The 23269-nt window shown below is 31.4% G+C and overlaps 1 protein-coding gene across 1 annotated transcript; it reads right to left on the bottom strand.

Annotated features, from left to right (window-relative positions):
• Window positions 1-1284: 1284 nt before the first annotated feature.
• Window positions 1285-22911, bottom strand: LOC143070846 (adhesion G-protein coupled receptor D1-like). Its single transcript, XM_076244966.1, has 17 exons — window positions 22806-22911; window positions 21686-21784; window positions 20550-20625; window positions 17164-17296; window positions 15921-15979; window positions 11952-12063; window positions 11054-11157; window positions 8878-8980; window positions 8295-8448; window positions 7627-7693; window positions 6292-6358; window positions 5770-5855; window positions 5428-5554; window positions 4787-4828; window positions 3809-3886; window positions 2444-2576; window positions 1285-1865 (listed from the first exon to the last, which is right to left on the bottom strand). Exons 2-17 carry the CDS (start codon window positions 21696-21698, stop codon window positions 1795-1797), a joined length of 1425 nt encoding a protein of 474 aa, XP_076101081.1. The 5' UTR covers window positions 21699-21784; window positions 22806-22911; the 3' UTR covers window positions 1285-1794.
• Window positions 22912-23269: the final 358 nt, after the last annotated feature.

Here is a 23269-nt window from a genome sequence, read left to right as displayed (position 1 = left end):
CGATTATTAGATATTAATATGATAGTCTGATGTCCTGCATATAGACTTTTATTTCTTGCAAAGTGAATATAAAAAGCGTGTGAATGATCTATACGTTTACATTACGTAGGGATTATAAAATGTAAGGTCGGTAGCAGGACAAGGAGGTCTTAGCAATTCAGTTAAGCAATGACTGTACTATTTTTGCAACTATTTATGGTTGTAATTTCTTTTAATTAATTATTATAAATCGTAAACCACATTTACACTTAAGATGATCTGAAGGTATACGGTCATATCCTGGAAACAAGAATTCAATGTCGGATCTTTTGAATTATTATATTTCATCCCAGATTTGTTTAGATTGGTGTACGTTTACTTTGTCCGAGTCGTCATTGGCTCGAGTTGTCTTGTTGCTTGACTCGGGACGGGCAAATAGAGAATGTGACAGGGTCAAACATGTCTGTGAGCTCCGAACCATACCATAACTTTTGATATCAACAACAGCACAATAAAAGATGGATCACCTAAATCAATACATCTGTACGGAGCAAGAGACACAAAGCACAGAGTAACAGTTACTAACGGCTAGTTCAACGCTATTTTATACAACGAATAAAGCAAATCATGTATTTCAAGACTTATTATTGTCTATGTTGTATATCCAATCATACGACCCTTTCTGTTAGCGTGGGTAAACTTCTGGTGATCTGTTTATTTAGTCGAAGCTGTCCTAATGTAAAAGGTATCGTTGTGTTTTTGCTGTTGCATTGAAACAATCCCAACACTTTCCCTTTTTTATACGTATTTTGACTACTATTATATCGCAAATACAGTTCTGTTTTCTGAAACGTTTGTATAGAGTCACACCCTCATAATGAGCTTGATATATGTTACACAAATTACCAGTAAAGCATCGTGATGTTTAAATAATCCTAAATTTGATTTCTAATTTAATGCACTTATAGTATCGATGACATTGGACAACTGTTCAAACAAGAACGTTGCATATACCAGCTGTCAACGATATAAAATATTTAGTATTTCGTGGAATCTAGACATTACAATTTAGAATAGTTGTATACCCCGATCGTAAAACAATATAAAGTTACTCTATTCGTCATCATTTTTAAATATGTTTTTTTGTAGAAGTGTCATTTTTTATATATAGTTTATAATTTCTGATTAATTCTGCCTATTGCGTTGGAATTGCCGTTACTAGATCAGTTTACCAATGTGATATAAAACACAACTGAACATTCTATGTTGTTAGTATTCAATTTATCTTTTGCATTATTAAAATAATCAAACAACATATGGTCAATTATTTCATTTAAAATTATTCATTTTTGTAAGTCCGTGTCTAGTGTTACTTGTAATATGTAGGAAGTATAAACCAGTTTATATTACTCTCTCCACAACGATAAAGTATTGTGTTTGCACAGAAAATCGTAGGCTGTTAACTGCAGTGGAAGTGGTTTGAACCGAGTACAAAATCCTCAGAATTAGTTTTGGTATCTGTCAACATGTATTTACAATTATATTCCGTATCCCAGCAGTTATATTCCAATGAACACATGTTATAACAAACAGCAATCGAAACAAAATCAACAAATTTCACAATTTTATATGATAATGTAACCATGGGAGTGCAAAAGTCCTTATCAAATATAGATGTAGCAAGGATTGTGTTGAACGGAAATGGAATAGAAATTGCTAAATAAAGTTAATTAACTTGACCAAAATTAAGACTAAAAGACTGCTACTCTATTTACTAGATAAACTTAAACAGTCCAGTTCAAGTTCCATCATTTTTTAAAAATGATGTCGTCGTAAGTAACTCAGTTCTAATTCTTCTCCATTTACATCTTCCACCACTATATCATCTAAAATTAATAAATATTCTATATGTAAGCAAATTTATTTTAATACAAATTAGTTCGGAAATATAAAGGGATAAAACAAAACTTTTTTTTTATTTTTGCATTTTATGTTAGATTAATATGTTTTACGCGTTTTATTTGGTCGCCTACACCCTTTTTTCTGATATCTTTGTAGTTTCAATTTCTTGTAAATTTTAAAAACAAACGGTAATCCCTGTTAACCGTAGCCTAAAATATGTTGTCATTTTTAATATTTGACGTATGAACTACACTTAGAATCTGAAATGAACTTTCAACTCCAGACGAGCCTGCAACCCCATTCGGTTCACCATTCTATTGATACTATACGTTTTTATATCCGGGTTCGACCGAGCTAGTTACTCCGATTTAAATTTAGGTAATTGGAACGCCTTCTTTAGGGTGAATACGGGATAATTTCCTTTGTTTTAGAAGGAGTTTTTGGAGCAAATCCAGGTTAATTATTTGAACGTAAATTGGAGTTTGAATGCGGTTATTGCTATGGTGATACATGACATCTTCTATACTCATTCTAGTGCCTAATTTTTTTGATGAAAATGTACCTGTTAACTTTGAACTTCTACTTGCTATACTATTTCTACTGCCTAAACTGGTTGACGTTGTGCCACTAGAATTTTTGCGTTCCAGACGAATAATTCTCTGATTCAAAACCTTATCCTTTGATGAACTGTTCCTCTATTCAACGAAAAATGGGAAGTTTAAATATACAAAATATTTCTTTTTTTTTACATTTTCAACATTAAAAAATAGTGGGTTTTTTTAATTGAAGTCATTTTTTTTTCTTTTTGAAAATATCTACAATTTTTCTCCGTTTGAACTTATAATTTCAATGATACTATCTGATAATTAAAACATTTAATTATTTTGTTGGAAGCATTCTCCAAACCGTAAAATGCATCGTTTGATATTCTAATGATGTGAGGTAGTTATTAAAAACCATAAGCTAAATATTTGATATCACAATTATAGATATAACTCTCCTTTTTCATTGTCTCTATAATAAATCTGATGTAAATTAAAATGTAAATCCTGCTCAAATAAAAAAAATGTAGTATTTGTTTTTAAGCCATTTAACGTCCCAAACATGTACTCTTAAGCTGACATACTTGTTACAGTTAAGATAAAACAAATCAAATAGTAATACAGCATAAAATCGAAAACTACCGCTCACCTTAAAATATAATGTATTAATGCTTTCAAAAATACAATAGAAAACGGTTATTTCATTTAATAGGTATTTGGATTTCCAAAATGAATACTAAAAATTTTCAGCCATAACATTTGTTATTTATCTAAGGCTACTTTATATTGTTAGATGGTAAATGATTCCTTTGAAGTCTGACGTCTGACGACCTTTTTGGGACTCTGTGCGGTGATGGCAATGCGTTATACACAAGAGAAATCTCAGACTGCATTATTTGGTACTTGATAGAAAATGTTATACATTTTGTAGCAAGAAATGAGAAGTCAAATCCGGTTTGAGCTTACACTCATAAGATTCTATTTTACTTGGACATGTGTGATAGAAAATTTGACGGTATACTATTGTTTATATTTGTTAGCATTTTATTACAATTAAGGATTGACTGTAATATTTTTTGTCTATGAAGAAATAACATAAAAAATGTTGTGAAAACTGAATAACCAGAGTAGCGGGTTATTTTAAAGTGTGCACCACACTTTTTATTTTATTTCGAATAGACAGAAAAAAATATTACAGTCATTCCTTATAATTTAATTCTTAATTTCATTTTGAACTGGAGAAAATCATCAAAAAACGTTGATGACGTCACGATCCAGTTTCATTACTAAATGATGTCCATGAGCCAATAGACAAAACACTGTAAGTGTTAGCCAATCAGAAGACGTGTTACATCCAAAATTAAATTATTCATACATTTACGTACAGAAGATGCGGATGAAAATGATGTAAAATCTCTCATTAACCGCTGACGTTCCTGAAGTCTTTTCAGTGCCTGTCTAACCTTTTGGATATAAATGTTATACATTCTATAGTTATTTGATTGATTTAACGTTGAATAAAATATACTTGGTAAAGACTGTTTTACAATTTTCTTATGGCATTTTCAAAATGGAGGCCTTGATGACAAAGTATTGACTAATTTTTTTAGTCCATTACAACATTAAAAGCATTTAATGTTTTAAATATTTATGTGATTTGCATCGTCTTACATTTTATCGTCGTCACTATTATCCTTATTGTATTGGCACAAATAGAACCATTTCAATCCTGGCATCTTTGATGATTTTATTGCTAATTGTTAATTCAAGAAGGTTGCGTCAGCGTCGTTTACTTACTAGGGTGTTTGATATGTTTTTATTAAATTTAAACAGAGTAAATCTGTGTTTGTTTTTCTGTTGTTTTCTACATTTGAAAAGGCCTGTACCAAGTCAGGGCTATTACAGTTGTTATTCATTCGTACGATGTGTTTTATCATTTGATTTAGCCATTTCATTAGGGACTTTTTGTTCTGAATTTTCCTTGGAGTTCAGTATTTTTTATGATTTTACTTTTTGCTTGCTGTTTTACAAAGCCATTTTTATTATTTGTCTTCATTCTGCTGCTCAAATTTTGGTGCAATAGATATAAATAATCAGTTAATATTGTTGTCTCCTGTAACTTTGTTCTGTTTAGTCAATTCCTTTTCATATCACTTCATATTGTGCCATTTTTCGTGTATGGTCTTGTAGATTTCTCGCTATATTGTACTTGTAAGATGCATTATATAACAATGGGTTGCGTTTATTGAAATCGACATCATGCAATATCACCTATAAGATAATTAGAAATGTAGATTCATAGTAAACGTGGATGTTCTGTTTACTTTACTTTAAGGAATATAATACGTCAAGAAATGATTTACCTCTGAATTGAAGACACAATGAAAAAGGAATATGAAAAATCCCTGAAAACAAAGTAAAAGTTGTTATACAGAAGAAATTGATTGACATTTTAAATTGAATCACACAAAAAGTAGTGGTGGCTGACATCGACTTGGAACATAACTGTATGAAATACATTTCTTATATTTTGTTCTTAACATTATTCTTATTTTAAATGATTGACATTGCTTATTTTGTATGTAATTTATAACCTTAAATGAAACAAACCCATAATAGGATACCTGAATTTCATCAATAAAAATTTCCATGTTCGTGTTTTCCGTTTTGATATCCCGAAATAATAGTAACACCACAGTGCTAAACCAACCAGAAACCGTTTGAATTTACGTTACTGTCAATCAGAGTGTAGAATTTATCCGAAAACCAGCGTAACACGTTACTCAATCAGATCTTTAAAGTGAGGAATTATATGAAAAGATATGCCTTATACTTTTTTTAGTTTTTGAAATCTTTGCAGGGCATACTGGCTTTTCATTGAAGAAAGGAAATATTAATTCAATCGACATAGCTGGTCCAACTCAATTATGTTTTTGAAGTCGGTTTGTCTCACTACCTCTATATATGTATAAAATCACATTTGAAAGCTAATGCATCTGTTTACCTGTAGTGAATTAAAGATAGCAAACAGGTACTGAAATATGACAAAGTCTTCATTGACGGCCATGAGACCAAACATCCACGTCAATCCTAGTAGTGGTATCAGAATCAAAGCTCCCTTCACTCCAGCCCTAGGTCATGAATTACAAATATTAAGAAAACATATTACAGTATGGCATACAAAACAGAAACATAATTATAATTGCCTAATAAAATCTTTCTATCTTTACAAAATCTCAAATAGTCTTTGAAGTCAATCGTATACTGTCAAATTGTAGCCTGACATTGACTAATTACACTTGTATACACAGATATTTAATGATATGATTTAACTTATATGATCTACCTTATTTGACTGTATTCTGTTTTCTGGTCATGTTTTGCTGATGATATGACAATCTTGATTACCATCCATAAAATAACAACATTCACCTATATATGAAATTAAATTGAAACACATTTTTAAATTATGCCACTATGTACACTCAATACAAATGTATGTAAAACGATATAGCAGCATTACAGTTTCACTTTGTGTTGTTCCATTTGTTATAAGAAAATAAACTGTCCTGCTAAGAATAAGTAGTACTATTTTTTAAAATTTATTAAGTACATTGAAAGTTTTAGATTTATTTTTCGTTCATTGGTATTACATTTTCAATATCCATTTTGTTGGTGTCTTTACTTTTTAGAGGAAGAGAAAACCTTCTTTCAATCACAAAATGTAAGTAAATACATATAAACATAAGGGGATGTGGTATGATTATCAATGAGAAGAGTATCCATTACATTTCTAACGAAGTGATTGCATGCAGTTATGGGCAACCATGACGATGTATGTTGTGTTATTTTACTAAATTACAATTACCAAAATAATTGCGATGGCTGGTCCAACAAATGCCCAAATTGCTCCCGTCTTTGTTGATAACCAACAACTATTTGAAAATAAGAACATATTGTTTTTGAGACTGTACAAAATATAGTATCACATGTATTTAACACCAAATTGAAGGAAAGCCATACACATATTTTAGGTTACTGCAGTTCACTTCCTTGATAAACTTCATCATAAATCGTACTCAAAACATTTTCCGCATCGGTATCTGTTTTGACCACTTATTTCGTATGCCTGCCATAAGCCAGGAAAATGAAATTCGGTGGCAATTGTGTTCATTTTCTTGACTGCTTTCTCGTTTGAAATGTTTCATTTTTGTCCGGTTCTTTTATATCGTTATGGAGTTTGTCAGATATTTTTTACAACTGCAAGATATTGATTTAACATAGAAAAGGAATTATAATACTTTGCAGTTTTTCTTGAAAAAAAACTTCTAGGAATGTAATAATTTGTTACAGTTTGACAAAATACAACTTTGAAAGTCAAGAAAGTGGAAGAAACACTAACAATGCAAGAGTAAAAACGAAAAACTATTAACAGTTAAACGTTAAACGTTAATTTCTAGTTGTTAACTTCTATGTCACTTGGTATCCGATGACAATAATATTTTCATATTCATACGTCTACAAAACCCTACATAGAAAACAAGACTGAATAACACGAATACCACCAAAACCGATGTTTTTTCTTCTGATGAGTCTCGATATGTCAATCAGATCATGTTTAACATACGGCATCTATATAAAATGTGAAGATTGGAATACTTCTAAATAATAACTATGAAAGGTATGTTGTCTGCTCTATGGTCCGGGTTGTTGTCGCTTTGACACATTCGCCATTTCCTTTCTTAATTTTATGGAAATGTTGTTAGTTGAGGTTGTTATATTGCCCATCATACATGAGACACATATTAACCGGAGAAAAGATGTAATATATACATATCACTTTACGGAATTATTAATGGGAAACACCCATACCATGTTTTGCATCTACACGTCTTTGTTTATAAAATGGAATAGCAATTTACACACCCTTTACTATTTTATATTGTTCTGGTCTATAAACTGTGATAGGGTAAAACATATCCTAAACTGTTGTCGGGTAGAACTATCTTATACTCGCTAGTGTAGAGCTTTCATCAATCTTTTTTTGGTAGAAATATCTTACTGTTCAGGCGTTCAGGCTACTATCCTAACTGTTCTCAGGTTGATTGTCAGGAGTACTGTTCTAGAATATCTATCAGAACAGATTTAATGAAAGGTCCTGACAGGGTTTCAGAGAGATAACAAAAGAAATGACTATATTTACCTGGTAGACGTCCCGTATCCGTTCCAACTAGCAGAAGCAGAAATAGCAACTATAACGACTGGCACTCCTAACATTAAAAATCAATAAAGTTAAGTACAATAGTATTTTTGTTTTAGGACTAAATAATACTAGTATGTAAGACACTCCCTACTAATACAATTTTTACATTTGACTGTAATATTGTACTACTTAACAGATCATCATAAAATGTAAACGTACATTCATATTATGTAGATGTCTTTCGCATTAACAATGTGTCTCAACTTTTTCTTGGTCTTATATCTCAAGACACCAGACTAGTAGTATGATCAGTAGTATATTCGTGTCTGATTTCGTATCATAATATTTCAGACCGAATCTGGATTTGAATTTCTGCTAATGCATGTATAACAAGAGACTATTACCGATTTAAGGCATTCGTTAACATTATCTTGGGTTCGTGTGGTTGTACCTATTTTATATTTAGGATTTATAATATCAGCTTCCGATCAGAAATAATCATTTTTACTGCATGGAAACTACATATTTTTTATGACTATAGTGTTCTAGGTATGACATATGTTTCGACCAGGAAATGAACGCCATTTTTCTGTCATTAAACATTGACAAACGTAATTTTGATGTTTGGAAATGGCAACAAAACTCATAAAGGTAATTCGGAAACTCACCCCAACCAAAAATACAATAGTATGTCACACGTGACTTCTCTGTGCCAAACACTTGAACTACTTTACTGTACAGGAGTAAACCTTCCACCAACATCCATACAAACACAGCTGTGTAGAAATAGTGCAAGACAGCTGCTACTATAGCACATACTGTCTGCATGAAAATATATATAAATGTAGTAAATAAATATGACAATTTCATTAACTCTTTGGTGCGATTGCAATTGGGGAGTGAAAACACAGTCAACAAGGTATAATGTCCAGACTGGTTTAAATTGCACCTTTAAATTTAATTTATACATTCCATATCATAACATATCTTTCAGTCAACGAAAGGTATATTTTTGCAATTAATATGCTCTCAGGTTAATATGGTACCTTAACAAAAAACAATTAAAAAAGTCACCATTAATCTAAGGGAAAATAAGTATTTAAACAGAACACCTGTCTTTCCTGTTCGCCTTTAACACCTGTTATCGTTGCTTTTTGATTGCAATGTGCGTTACTTTTTCTCTTCTTGTCAATTTTAGATCCACCTTCTATCATAGTTGGTTATAGATTTTGTACTTGTTGTGATGATTACCTTGTATTCTATTGCCTTGATGCCAGACAGAAATCCTAACTGGGCACAAATGATTGATATACAAAGATTTCTGTGTACAAACACACGCTCCGAGTTTAAGGATCTGAAATTGATATATGAATATCAATCATGATGTTTCATAACATATACAATGTATTTTAAAGATACAACAGTTCTTAAAATCTTGAATCATATAGTAATTTGAAAATGAAATTATAATGAAGAAGCGACATTTTCGGGATACGCAAATGATACAGCAACCTTTTTGTTAGCATTTTAAGATATGTGTTAAGGACTAATAACAATTGTCAACCTAAATTAACCAATTGTCAACCTAAATTAACCAATTGTCAACCTAAAATAACCAAATTTGTCTAAGGTTAAGACCTTAGACAAATTTGGTTATTTTATTCAGATTCTTATGTTCATAAAGCTTCAAACCTTATCAATGGAGGAAAATCAAGAAAAGCGCTTCGAACGGAGGAAATTTTATCACGTGTTATTTTTCTTCACTGTCAGATCGTCTTTCGCATCGTATAGGCAGAATTAAAAGCTGTTAGTATATTCCATGTTCTTACGAGCACCTAGTTACGATATTACCATTAAGTAAAGAAAATCTTAATATTTACATTGGAACAAGTTTTAAAAATATTTCAGACTTGGATTACGTAGATTAAAGTTATAATAGTTCCCCTTTGAAATATACTTTTGTGAAATGACAAACGCATACAAAAAAACCTACAATTTAAAAAATCTGTTTATTTAACAAATTGAACGGTAATTATCCTGAATAAAGAATATCTCAAATTTGAATCTGTAAGTAACACATATTATTGAAAAAAAATACAAATACAAGTTAGAATTTATTCAGGTGCTTGTCAGTAGAACAAAATGAGGCTAGCTAAATCCTTCAATTACCCGTTACGGTAATATAACCATTGTAGTATTTGACTTCTGTATAATTTGGGTTTTGCCGGGAGTTATCTTATTGACACTCAAATTCAGATTTTAGTTGCTGACGTTGTTTATTACCTTAATTACGTGTTATAGTATTCTTTTATTTGTCTACATAAATTATCACTTTAACTGTTTAGTTTAATTTTGGTGATATCCATTTTGTTCGGTACTTTTACATCCCGTCATTGTGTTATTGTTCTACGTTACACTTTTGTATTCTCGTCTGTCGTGTTTGCTAATGTCTTTTTGTCTATATGCCTTTTTCTTTTTGTTGTTGGCATATTTGTTTGTTTATATAGTGATTAAGATTATAACACAATGTTGACTGTTGTACCCCTATTATTGACATTTTTATCTATCATGTCTGCTTGTTTTGTTAACACATTGGTGTCAATATAATTGGAATTGTATGCGACTGTCATACAAGTGTGATATTTGGCTAATAATAAAACCAAGTTCAATACTACATAAAATGCCTGTATCAAGTCAGGATAAAACAATTGTTATGCATTTGTTTGATGTTTTTGAGCTTTTGATAAGTGACTCCGTTTGGAACTCTCCTCGGAGTTCGTTTTTTTTTTTGGTTATTTTACGTCTTATTATTTTTGTTTAGGTGTTTGAACAGCGGTATACTACTGTTGCCTTTATTTATGTATATAAACAACTGTCACTTAAACGCAATTTGCTTTTTTGCAAAAGCATTTGTGGTAGGATTGATGTCTTATCAAAATTTGTATGGACGCCATCATAAGTCAGATGAATATCTATTTCAATGGCAACAGTCACTAGTAACTAGTCACCCAACACTTGTAAATAACGTTGATACTCACCTAACACCTGGTAAATAACGTTGATACTTCCCCTCTACAGTAAAAAAAACGTTGATACTCACATCAAGCAGGTAAATAACGTTGATACTCACCCATTACAGGTAAATAACGTTGATACTCACCCATTACAGGTAAATAACGTTGATACTCACCCATTACAGGTAAATAACGTTGATACTCACCCATTACAGGTAAATAACGTTGATACTTACCTCAAAAAGTTAAATAACGTTGATACTTACCCAATACAGGTAAATTGCGTTGATTATAACCCAACACAAGTAAAACCGTTGATACCATCCAACGCAGGTTGATGACGTTGATTCTCCCCCAACACAAGAAAAAGCGTTGATACCCACCCAACACAGGTTGATGACGTTGATACTCACCCAACACAGGTAAATACAGTAAGCGTTATGAGCTGTGTCAGTAGTGATATACTACATCCTATGTATGTTATAACGTCCAATACCAAAACATGGACATTGTCTAGCTGTAGATGAAATAAAAACATACACTGTATTTCCATTTTAGCATTGCCACAGTTTGAAAACGTTAATAATATATAAAGGCAACAGTACTTTACCGCTGTTGAAAAGCATAAATCGATTGAGAGAAAACAAATCCGGGTTACAAACTACAACTATATTTTTTTTAAAACTTTTTTGGAATCGAGCGTCACTGATGAGTCTTTTGTAGACGAAACGCGCGTCTGGCGTATATACAAAATTTAGTCCTATGATGAGTTTATTTATCTTCTATGAACTGAACTAATTAATCTGGCAAGAAAAAAAAGTTAAAAATGAGTAACCTGTCTGACAACAAAACCAGAAGATAATTGTGTGCAAAAGTAAAACATAAATTGTGAACAGCGCTATGCCTCGAGAAATAATAAAAAGAGCCATCTATCAATAGGTAAACATGAACATTTCGGGTGCAAACAATCATCCTCCTTCTCTAGTAAATAATTTTGCCGGGCCCGTTTACATTTGAAATACGATCATAATATAAGATTCAATGAATATATCCTCTTTTCGTCACATGCTGTACACCGTGATATAATCGACAGCTTCACAAATCACCTAAATGACTGATTTTGATTAATCCTATTGAGCCTGACATGCAGTTACAGAGTAGATGTCTTCGTGTACATTTAAATGGATACAACTCTGCCTACTGATCTGACAGTTAAGAATTGTTTCTTTTCACAACACACTCTTAATTTTAAAGATTTTAGCACCATTATCAATCAAAGCAGCCATAACAAAAAAAATTCAGAAACAATACCTTTAGTTCACGAACTTGCATTAAAATAGCAAAGTTTGTTGTATGGTTACATTTACACATCGTCTGATGACTGTTTCCTGTCAGTTTTAAGCATCCATAATCCGACCACACACTAAAACACAAACCATTCTTTTTATAACAATATTGAAAAGATGTTTATTTTCATATGATACAGTTTTAGGTTTAAAGAGTATCTTTGGCAAAACCTTCAGTATTTTATTGCGTTGCTTTTTCCTGGTTCAAGGCTAAAATCCACGCCTGGTATATACAGCGTATTCATCAAGAAACTAAAGTTATTTACAGTAGACTGTTAGCCGATAACATGATACTAATGTAAAAAAAAAGATGTACTAGCAAATTGATCAAATTCATCACAGAATAATTAATTAAACATTTTTGTCAAGGCTTACTTGCTCAAGGACGTGAAAGATATATATACCTTATATAATATTTTTTGTACTTGAAAAATAAAGGCAACAGTAGTATACTGCTGTTCAAACTCATAATTCCATGGACAAAAAACAAAATCGGGGTAACAAACTAAAACTGAGGGAAACGCATTAAATATAAGAGGAGAACAACGACACAACACTACAATGTAACACACACGGACCAAGCATCAGACAAAATCCCATGAGAATAACAAATATAACATCAAAACCAAATACATGAATCTGGGATAGACAAGTACCGTGACACGTCTTATCGAAATGTGAATTTACACTCAAAAATAAGAGAAAACAAACGACGCAACGTTCATGAGAGCCACCTAGAGACCAAAGAATAAAATGGAAATAGTTTCCATTTTATTCTTTGGTCTCTAGGTGGCTTTCATGTACTCATTTGAGGTTTATAATTATCTTTTGTTAAATATGGCTGTTTTGACACCACTGATTGTAGTCTGAATAAAGACAAACATTTTTTAAAGACGTGACGGGAGACGAATAATAGTCAAATCTATTTAAGTTTCAGAACTTCAAAATCCTCAGCGGATTTTGCTATGCATTTCAGTGATGACTTGAAGCAGTTTGTTTCGGTTCTACAGAAGTCGCTAATATGAACTACGTTTCGAAAGATATTTGAGTTATTTGTTAAAAAGAGTACATATGGAATAAGATTAGTCGTTCATACAATCTACGATCCAATTTCAATCAAGACTTGTCGATAAGATAACGAAATCAATGAAAAATCTATTAGACGGTGCATTTCTGTAAATATTGACAATGCAATTTCCCATAGGAACTCCTTTTACGGCTAAAACTGTACCACTTTTACTATGGAGTTTTGAAAAAAATCTTATCCGAGAATTGATAGTTCATATGAACTACAATTTTTTTCAAAGGTCAAAATATAGGGCTGTGCGGCATATTTTCAACGTTTATATGACCTGAACTTTTCAGAGTTTAAACTAACAATAACTTTCTTAACTACCCCTACGTCGAATGAGGGGTTACCACAGATTTCAATGTAAACAACATGCAGATGTATATTCACTGGAAACATTCCCAAGTTATGTCTCTATGAGATGGAACACAGAGAGCATAACTTGGAACCAGTATGTAAACAAAATTAATTTCCATGAATATTCTAGATCTTCCAAAAAGAGGCGTGGTTTGCGAAACAGCTGTATTTACAAAGTGCAATTTATCAGTACACAAGGGAACATTTCAGTCAATAAAAAGGACGACGTGCCTTTGTCAAATCCGTTTTTCTAAAAATATATTATCTGAATACTTTCAAACCAGAGACAATAACATTTCTTACTCTTTGAATACACAATGGTATAATCATTCAGTTCGGCGAATGAAAACCAACTATACCCTATTATCTGTGATTGCATGAACTTCACGTTTGTTTAAAAAAAGTGCAATATCATTCATCAAATTCGGGAAAAATAGAGTGAAACGGCATAAGTTTGTATTTAAATTTTCATATTGTTTTTGTTATGCCACGAGAGTATTGATTTAGAATCTATAAAAATCACCAATAACTACCATTTATAGCAGTCCATAATGTGTTATTTTTATAACAGTACAACAGAATATATATCCTTTCGGATGAGATCTCTCGAGGGACTTTTACCAGTGTGAAGACGTCAGATTCTTATTCGATTGAAACGATCAGTCTCTAATTTTCTATTTATGTATCGAAAAAATTGCATTTTTATCTTGTCCTTTCTGAAAACAATTAAGATGTCAAAGATAAAGCCTTTGGAAAATTAATAATTAAGAGGAAAACTATTGTTATATACGACATATACGTAAGAATTTAAAAAAGTGTATCTATGCCCTGACGTGTCAAACCCAAAGGGAATTCCGTTTTATTTATAGATCCTATTTAAGATACCATCTAGTTGTATTGCACCAATTTAAGTGGCAATATCATTGCTTGGCCAGATTTCGATACTCCGATATCCTGGTGGAGGGATTTACACTATACAACTCAGAAAGAAAAAAAAACATCAAATTTCCCAACTGTTTTCTTTCTTTTTTCTATAATGAAAAATGTATTACCTTTAGCTACACACTCATTGAAATCGGCTGTAAATTTAAATACAATGATGGGTAGCTTAGTCGATTTTCTTAAATTGGAGAGAAAACCTATTGCGACTTCTATTTAAAACCTTTCCATCCTTATTTAATTCCAATTCCAATTGTGAACTTTCCATTTCTTAAAAGCAATATTCCAGCAGCACCTGCATACGGGGTATATATCTCCCAATTGATACGATATTCCCGTGCTTGCATTTTCTATCATGATTTCCTTGATAGAGGGTTGCTGCTCACAAGGAAGCTATTAAACCAAGAATTCCAAATGGTGAAGTTAAAACATCCCTTCGTAAATTTTACGGACGCCAGCACGAGTTGGTTGACTGTTATGGAATAACCGTTTCACAAATGATATCGGATATGTTCCTTACGTCATAACTACAATCCCCTTCCCTTTCATGAATGTGACCTACCGAATTAGACTATTTACCGGATTTGTTATCACATAAGCAACACGACGGGTGCCACGTGTGGAGCAGGATCTGCTTACCCTTCCGGAGCACCTGAGATCAGCACTAGTTGTTTGGTGGGGTTCGTGTTGTTTATTCTTTAATTTTCTATGTTGTGTCATGTGTGCTGTTGTTTGTTTGTCTTTTTCATTTTTAGCCATGACGTTGTCAGTTTGTTGTAGATTTATGAGTTTGACTGTCCCATCGGTATCTTTCGTCCCTCTTTTAAGGCATGTTTTTTATATAAATATCCCGATGAAGAATAAATCATTAAATATAAATATCATGGTGGGTAGCTTAGTCGATTCCTAAATTGAGGGGTGTAACGTGTGCAAATCGTTTGCATAGGTCATAGGAAAATTTCGAAAATGTTTACAGAACTAGAAAGAAAACCTATTGCGACTTATATTTAAAACCTTTCCGTCCTTATTTGAAGCATGTTTTTTTTATATAAATAATTTTCCGGATAATTATGATTAAATATAAATACATTGATGGTGAGTTTAGTCAATTCTCAAATTGAGGGGTGTAATGTCGGATCATCTGCTGCAGGTATTGGAAAATTTTGAAAAATTGACCTACATAGTCAAACTTATATTTGTTATCTCTATATTGTTGTTAACTATTCGATACCATATGCATATTTAAAATATCAATTAATAAGATGATCCGATATTCCTATATAGTAGATTTCCTCGATATATTTGTTTCATACTGTCAAGATGTCCTTGAGAATCTTCGAATGTCAAAGGTATAGTTTATAATGTCTGTGGAGTTACATAGACACAATCGGGATTTGGTTTTGAACATCACGAAATATAATTGTCATGTTTAACTGTTTTGTTACAACCTTATCATCTTCCCTGTGAATATCAACGTAGTAAACTATTTTATTAATGTTTTCAATATGTTTACCATAATCAATAAGTTAAACTATTCATTAAATTTGTATTGTTAATATGTAATCCTACCTTTCATTTTTATCATAATAAGCACACACAGTATTGTTTGCGCCTTCAGATATGTTGATCTGCAATACAAATATAAAAATCAAATATCATTATAAAATATATGGGCATGCTCAGTGTATTATAAAAAAAATAGTCAAAACAGCAATCTTGCAAAAATAATTCAAAACATATTTGCAAAAGTTTTGATTTTATTTGACTGATCTGAAACAGGCAATCAAAAAAAGAACATTCAAATATCGTTTTCCTTTATTTTGACCTCGAACATCACTGAAGAGACATTTGATGCAGTTAGGTTTCCATCGGTTAAGATTTTCCTATTGTCAACTTCCAATTTCTCAGCAGCAGCATACCTTCTGTATCGTATAGCGTTTACTCATTTTCATTTACTTTACTTTAAACGCCGTTCATATGATTTTATTTAAATGGTTGTCCTCCTTGCTACTGATATCGACTATACATATGTTTTCCGGTCACCATAACAATTTGGTTGACCGATACGTTATGTCTGTTCCCAATTCATCAGCAACACATTTTCGCACTCTATGATTTTAAGATACCAGACTAATCATCTAATACGTTATTTTACTGGTTGTGTCCTATTTCTAAATGTGATTGTTTGGTTTGGATTCGTATCGCGTGTATTGCATACATTTCAGGAGACGCTTATCCTGCTTCCCTTCTTTAGAGTTCTTTTTTTTTTGTAATTGTTAACTTGATTTGTCTTCTAAATGGATTGATTAAATTTGAACATCGGTAAACACTGATAATTATCGAATGTAATTTATAGGACCATGTAAATCATGTTCCAGCCATTAAATCAATTAATTCGGATTTTGTTGCGACCAATGCCAGTCAAGTGTAACAGTAAGTCGAAATAATACAGGACAAAATTCCGGAAGATTATCCAAATAACAGTAGAGACAGTATATAATCTCATCATTTAACAGTTGTTTTGTTTTTGATAAAGGTACTGGTATTGTTATTTTTGTTTTGGTCTTAACAGTATTTTTTTTTTTTGGAATTGTCTGTTTGATTTTTTTTTTATGAAAACAGACGTAAAATGTCAGGTTAGATGTCGTAATAATAATAAACGTTCACTATAATAAAACGTTTTGCATATCAAGTACTTAAAATGAATAACATAAGTACAATATGCCCGTGTTAACTATTCCTCAAATACTGTTGAAGTAAAATTGACTTTTTATTGAAATACAACATATACACTAATATTGAAGCTTCTTACCTGAGGTATTAACGTATAATGTTGAATTTGAAATATATGACTAAGTGATATATCCTTGTTTCCAGAAAATGCTGTTAGAGACAATATAGGACTAATAATGTAGGCTTTGTCACTATAGAACGAGGTATTTGATCTGAATAAAAAAAGTCTAAGTGTAAACAACAATATTTTCTAATGCTTTTGTAACCATATAACCATGAATTCATTTTAATGGCCGAATTGTTTCCAAATTTGTACTTCTGATAACTAATAAATTGATATATCCAAGACAAGAAAATTGGCTACAATAAAATGATTGAACTTTTAAAAATCATGGTGTAGGAAGGACTTTTTAAAACTTTTTACCTTGTGTCATTACGTAAATGGTAAGATAATGGCTAAATTTATTAGTTGTATTTGTACTTGTATATAGAAATAAAAAGATAAGGTATGTGTGCCAATCTCTATCCAAGTAACAATGTGTAAAATAGATCCAATAATAAGTTTACACTTTTTGCATTAACTGACGTTATTTATTTGTAGTAATCTATCAATTTTTTGTTGCAAAGAAGAAGATATGGTAGAAGCCATTGTTTTGACTCCGAAGTGCAATATTTTTCTTTTGCAGGAACTGTATGAGTTATGCGATATGTGGTTCATTGTTGAAAGCCGACCAGTGTTCTATACTTAGTAGCATATACATCCTTTGAACTCGGGTTGATGGTTGTAGCGTTGGAAATCATGACAGAGCTCTAAAATCATGGCAAAAGATATCCAGAGCCAGATTCATGGAAATTGATTTAAGTATGAAACACATCTATTAACCACCTATTCTTATATTTTAATTCAGGCAAATACACGTCGTAATGTCTATTTTTGTTGTTTTGTGATGTTTTGTTTGTGTTTTTTTGTTGTTGTTTTGATTTATTTTTGGTTAGGGGGCATCAATATGCATGTACAACATAATAAGTTGGCTAATGTTACTATTACTATAGGTATTCTACACAATATTTTAAGCAATATTATAAAATAATAGTGAATTCGAAAACATTAAAGGTAAGAAGCTTGTATTTACTGTGTATAATTATAATGACTTGATGTGCCCAAACAGTCTGATTGTCTGTTGTTCATATTTAAAGATAGTTTAGGAAAAATACATCAATTTATTTCATCCGAAATGTCGTGTGATTTTTTTTAACTTTGTAAATTATACTCCTTAGTGTTTTTCTGACTACATATACTACTTCATCGACCTGCACCATAACATTTCTATAATTATGCAACAACTCATAACAAGAATGTAATTCAGTAGCATATATCCTACATCGTCTACGATTCATTAATACATTTAGCAATCATGCACATCAAGGTCAACATTTTTATTACAATTATAAAAACAAACTATGTCCCTAAAGTGATACGTATTGCGATGTCAAAGTGGATTTAAGGCTAGTCTTAGTAGTTATTCCGAATTTATATTAAAATTGCAAGATATTGTCATTATATCCTATTAATATTTTATTATAATTACAGGTAGAAGTCACGTTTTAAATTGGTAATATAATGGAAATTGAATATCAAATATAATGTATAATGTGCTGAAAAATAAACGATTTAGTTAATAGGTAAAATTATATAATTATAAAATATATCCAGGATCTTCTTTTTTCAATCAACTCGGCGGTCCCATTCAATGAAATATTAACGTGATTATTTCGCGTATACATTATCATAAAGATTCGATCAGAAAAATATAAAAAAATAACATTGCAGTTATAAATGTTAATATCATTATACATTAAATGGAAAAGTTACTGTTATATATATTTTATAAAACATATCCAACTCCAAGGTACATTTCTATTATATAAAAGAAGTAGCATATATATGTTCTTTGTTGATTTCAAACATCTGCGTACGTAAACAATTAAACACTGACCGTTACAGTTTGTGAAATATAAAAGGGTAAAATATAACTAACAATTAAGTTTCTACGAAACAGAAGTTTACACATACTGAAGTTTAGAGTATTAGTATTTCCCAACTTATTCGATATTAAAGAGCTTGCAGCTCCTACTCAGACTATGTAAAACGTCACCAGTGTCTGAGCAGGAAGTTGATGAACCAGGGGTATGTCAAAGAACGTCTCGTCATTTTTCTAAACAAAAAAGTGCATCGGAAGGTAACAAGACCTTGTTGATAAATATTCCGTATCAACTTCACAAATAAAACATGATGGTCTTGATGTACAGATTCTGAATACTGACGTTGTTTATCATCTTAACAAAGTGTTATATTGTTCTTTGTTTTGTCTTTGTTCTATTATTTATATTACTTTTACTATTTGGATTGTTTTTTGTGATATCCATTTGACGTGGTTCGGTACTTATACATCCCGTCAATGTGTTTGTATTATCTTTCATTTTAGGTGGTGTGTTTTGTATATGCGACTTTTTGTGTTTCTTAAAATTTAGTTCTTATAACGTAAATCTGTAATTTAAAAGATCCCGTCATTATGTTATGGTTCTATTACATGTCATTATGTTATGGTTCTATTATATGTCATTATGTTATAGTGCTATCATGAATAAGAAAATACTTTGAACGACAAAATTACTTTAATCGCGCAGTGGTATTAACCATTTGTGGGTTCTCAGAAATTCTAAAGAACTTCTCGACAATTTTAAATCTCAGTCTATTTCTGAAATTAATTCTAGCATAATTGTGATCCTGTATGCCAACATTCCCCATGTGAAATTATAAAATTGTTTTGTATAAACATTGCACGACAACATTTCTTGCTATGTGACGCATAAATTTTCTGACATCAGACACGCGAAGCCATGAATGTGTTTTTAATTTGATAGATGCTTTTGTGTTTTTTTTTGTTAAATTGTTTGAAGCACAGTGATGACTGCTGTAACCATATTTTGACTATTTTATTTATTATGTCTGTTTTGTTCACGCATCGTTGTAAATATAACGGAATTTGATGAGACTGTCGTACAAGTGAAAGGTTTAGCGCTATAAAACCAGCTTCAATCACCATTTTATACATTTGAAAATGCCTGTACCAAGTCAGGAATATGACAGTTGTTGTCCATTCGTTTGATGTATTTTGGCATTTGATTTTGCCATGTGATTAAGTACTTTCCGAATTTTCCTCGGAGTTCAGTATTTTTGTGATTTTACTTTTAAGAACTAATATTGGGAACAAAAAAGAACACATGCCCAAATAATCAAAACACTAGACTGAGGTTTAAATTATGGAAATAAATAGAGGAAAACAGAACACTTATGCTTAAAGTTTGGGAAATACATATAGGGACAATTAGCAGCATACGATGGTTATTGAACGTATGTGTACATTATTAATAAACAGTGATATAAGTACAAAATATACTAACCTATTCATTCCTATGAATTTGACCTCTGTTGATAGGTTTAGACGTAATACAAAGATTGACAAAACCAAGTCTGTATCTGTAAAGAATAAAACAAAAGAGGGATAACTCATGGTATAAACAGGTTCAAACTATAAACTGCTATAACTACTTCGATTTCAAAGACTGAATACTGTTAATAAAACATGCCATGCAAAGCTTATTTTTACACACCATATGTAATCAAACGCTTATACTGCAAAAACACATTTTAAGGTAAATGTTAAATGAAGATTGGAGCATGTTAATGAGACAATAAAAAAGACACACACACCTCTACAGAGATGACATATGTTGCTCAGGAATCTGTGTTTATAGGTTACATATCTGTGGTTTTGGTATTTTTAATAAATACTTCTGAAATGAGGATTTAAGACTAATACCACAAATAAGCAAATATATAATCGACATTCACCTGACGTCTAATTTCAAGATCAAATATTATTGTAAACATATTTTTTCACAATGAGAAGGGTAAGTTTAAAATAATATTCTATTTTATTGTACTACTGCAATTATGGCTTCAATTAATTGATTTTTATACAATAAAATGAAACTTTGATATTGATAAATACTATCCTTTAAATCTTTCGGATCATTATTCACATATATTCATGCGATAACTATACATGTTTCACTGTATGTCAATATTGATAGCGAAATCAACATTCGAATTGATGAGACTGCCCTACGTGATATTAACTGGCCCTGGAGTATAATATTCACATCTGACATATAAGATATAATCAAAGAAAACAGTAGACAAAATACAGAGAGTCTCTATATTATAGTAGTATAATCATAGTATACATATAGACAAACGCGAAAATAAGTGTCCTCTCTCCGAGTACTTGTGCAAGTTTAAACGGGTAGTCGTATCTATGACTAACAATCGGTTTGATGACGGAAACAATATCCGGACGCCTTTTTTAATTTTTCTCGCAAAATAACTCAATCTGAACAATCATACGAATGGATGCTAAATGCGACTATGCATGGTACCTATAGGACACAGTGGCATGTGATTAATTTATTGTGGACGGAAGAGAAGCGACACACAAAATTATGTCTTCTCGTTTAATAGTATAGATATGTAGTACCTGCATTGTCCATGGGTTCTATCCCCTGGATTCTAACGTTCTGTAAATTATAGTTTTTTTCCGAAACATTGTTTATGTTAACTATGTCTAGAATATAATCTGAAAAATATAAGAACAATAAGTAAGTGTAGGCAACAAATGCATATGTAAGAACATGTAGAGTAATAATGTGCTAGCATATACATATATAACCATACACGTGTCATTACATGTTTTAAACGATGCATAGATGTGAGTATTGCAAAAATACAAAAAATGACATGTGACATGTTTGATGTTTGTTTTAAGTTTCCCTTATATCCAGTGGGATAATTAATTATACGCCGTTTTAAGGATTTTTATAATTTAATTTTTTAATCAATTTTATTTGAAATTTGAAATATCATTCATACGGTCATAGTTGTTGTTACGAAACGTGTTCGAATACATAGGATTTTTTAACCCAGAACTAGATAACTAAGCTATTTTTTACAAAATCGTCCAAAATAGGTGGTTCTCAATGCTGTTGTTTACTTTGCTTTTTTATTCGGGCGTCACTGGTGACTCCTGTGTTGACGAAACGTGCATCTGGCGTACAAAAGTCTGGTTTCTTTGATTTTTGTTTTTATAAATGAAAGTTTGATAGAAAAGGCTTGTTGTTCGATAGAAGCCAAGGCTCCGTGTTGAAGGCCGTACCTTGACCTATAATGGTTTACTTTTATAAATTATAATTTGGAGGGAGAGTTGTCTCATTGGCACTCATACCACATCTTCCTATATCTATTGACTTTTGATTTTTTGCAGTCTTTATCATGATTATTTGATACTGCGCCTGCATAAGTACTCTAAGCACCGTGAAAATAGTTGATGAAATGGTTCTTACACGAGACACAGGATTCAAAGTACCATTTCGATCTTTCGTGGCTGCATATTTATACATCTCAAAAGTTCAATCCTTGAGTACTAAGTGTATCTGTCGCTTGATTATAATATAAAATTAAGAAGAGGTGGAAGGGTTGCCAATGAGACGACGATCAAACAAATGGCATGGAGGTTAACAATATTTACATATGATTTAGTCACCATAATTCTGTGACAAAGGATTAGGGACAAATTTACTTTTTTTTGCTATCTATCTCACCTAGGTTTTGCAGATAAAGTTCTTGGTTCGAAGGTATGTTCAATCTTTTCAAAGCAAAACTAACAAATGGTTCGATTAAAGTTATAAATTCTTTAGATTGCTGAAATATGTTTTATACAATTTAGTTAATACGTTTGTTGTCAATGCAATAGTGTATTAATTTACATGAAAGTGTTTTATCCAAGTCTTTTGATTTTTGGTGGATAGTAGGGGAAAAATCTCTTGTAGAGAGTTGTCTCACTGGCAATCATACCAAATCTTTTTTTTTTATATATACGCAATCATAACACATATATCTCGTTCTGTTTTTATACATTTATCAATATATGTTGTTAAATATATTTTACATAAGTACTGTAACAGTTGGTTATCAATATGAGTGAAGATGATTTTATTGCTACATTTTAATATAATTTAATTTTGGATGTAACGCGTCTTCTGATCAGACTTGGGGTAATTGTAAT

The sequence above is a fragment of the Mytilus galloprovincialis genome, chromosome 4 (genome assembly GCF_965363235.1).
Source record: "Mytilus galloprovincialis chromosome 4, xbMytGall1.hap1.1, whole genome shotgun sequence".
Lineage (NCBI taxonomy): Eukaryota > Metazoa > Mollusca > Bivalvia > Mytilida > Mytilidae > Mytilus > Mytilus galloprovincialis.
Note: the sequence above shows the minus strand (reverse complement) of the source record. Positions and strands in the feature narration are given on the sequence as shown.

Excerpts from the sequence above, each read along its gene's own strand:
- LOC143070846 (XM_076244966.1), bottom strand. Across the intron at positions 6,359-7,626 it reads GGATACGGGACGTCTACCAG|TTGTTGGTTATCAACAAAGA; the intron begins GTAAATATAGTC and ends ATTTTCAAATAG. Across the intron at positions 1,866-2,443 it reads TAGAAGTTCAAAGTTAACAG|ATGATATAGTGGTGGAAGAT; the intron begins GTACATTTTCAT and ends TATTAATTTTAG.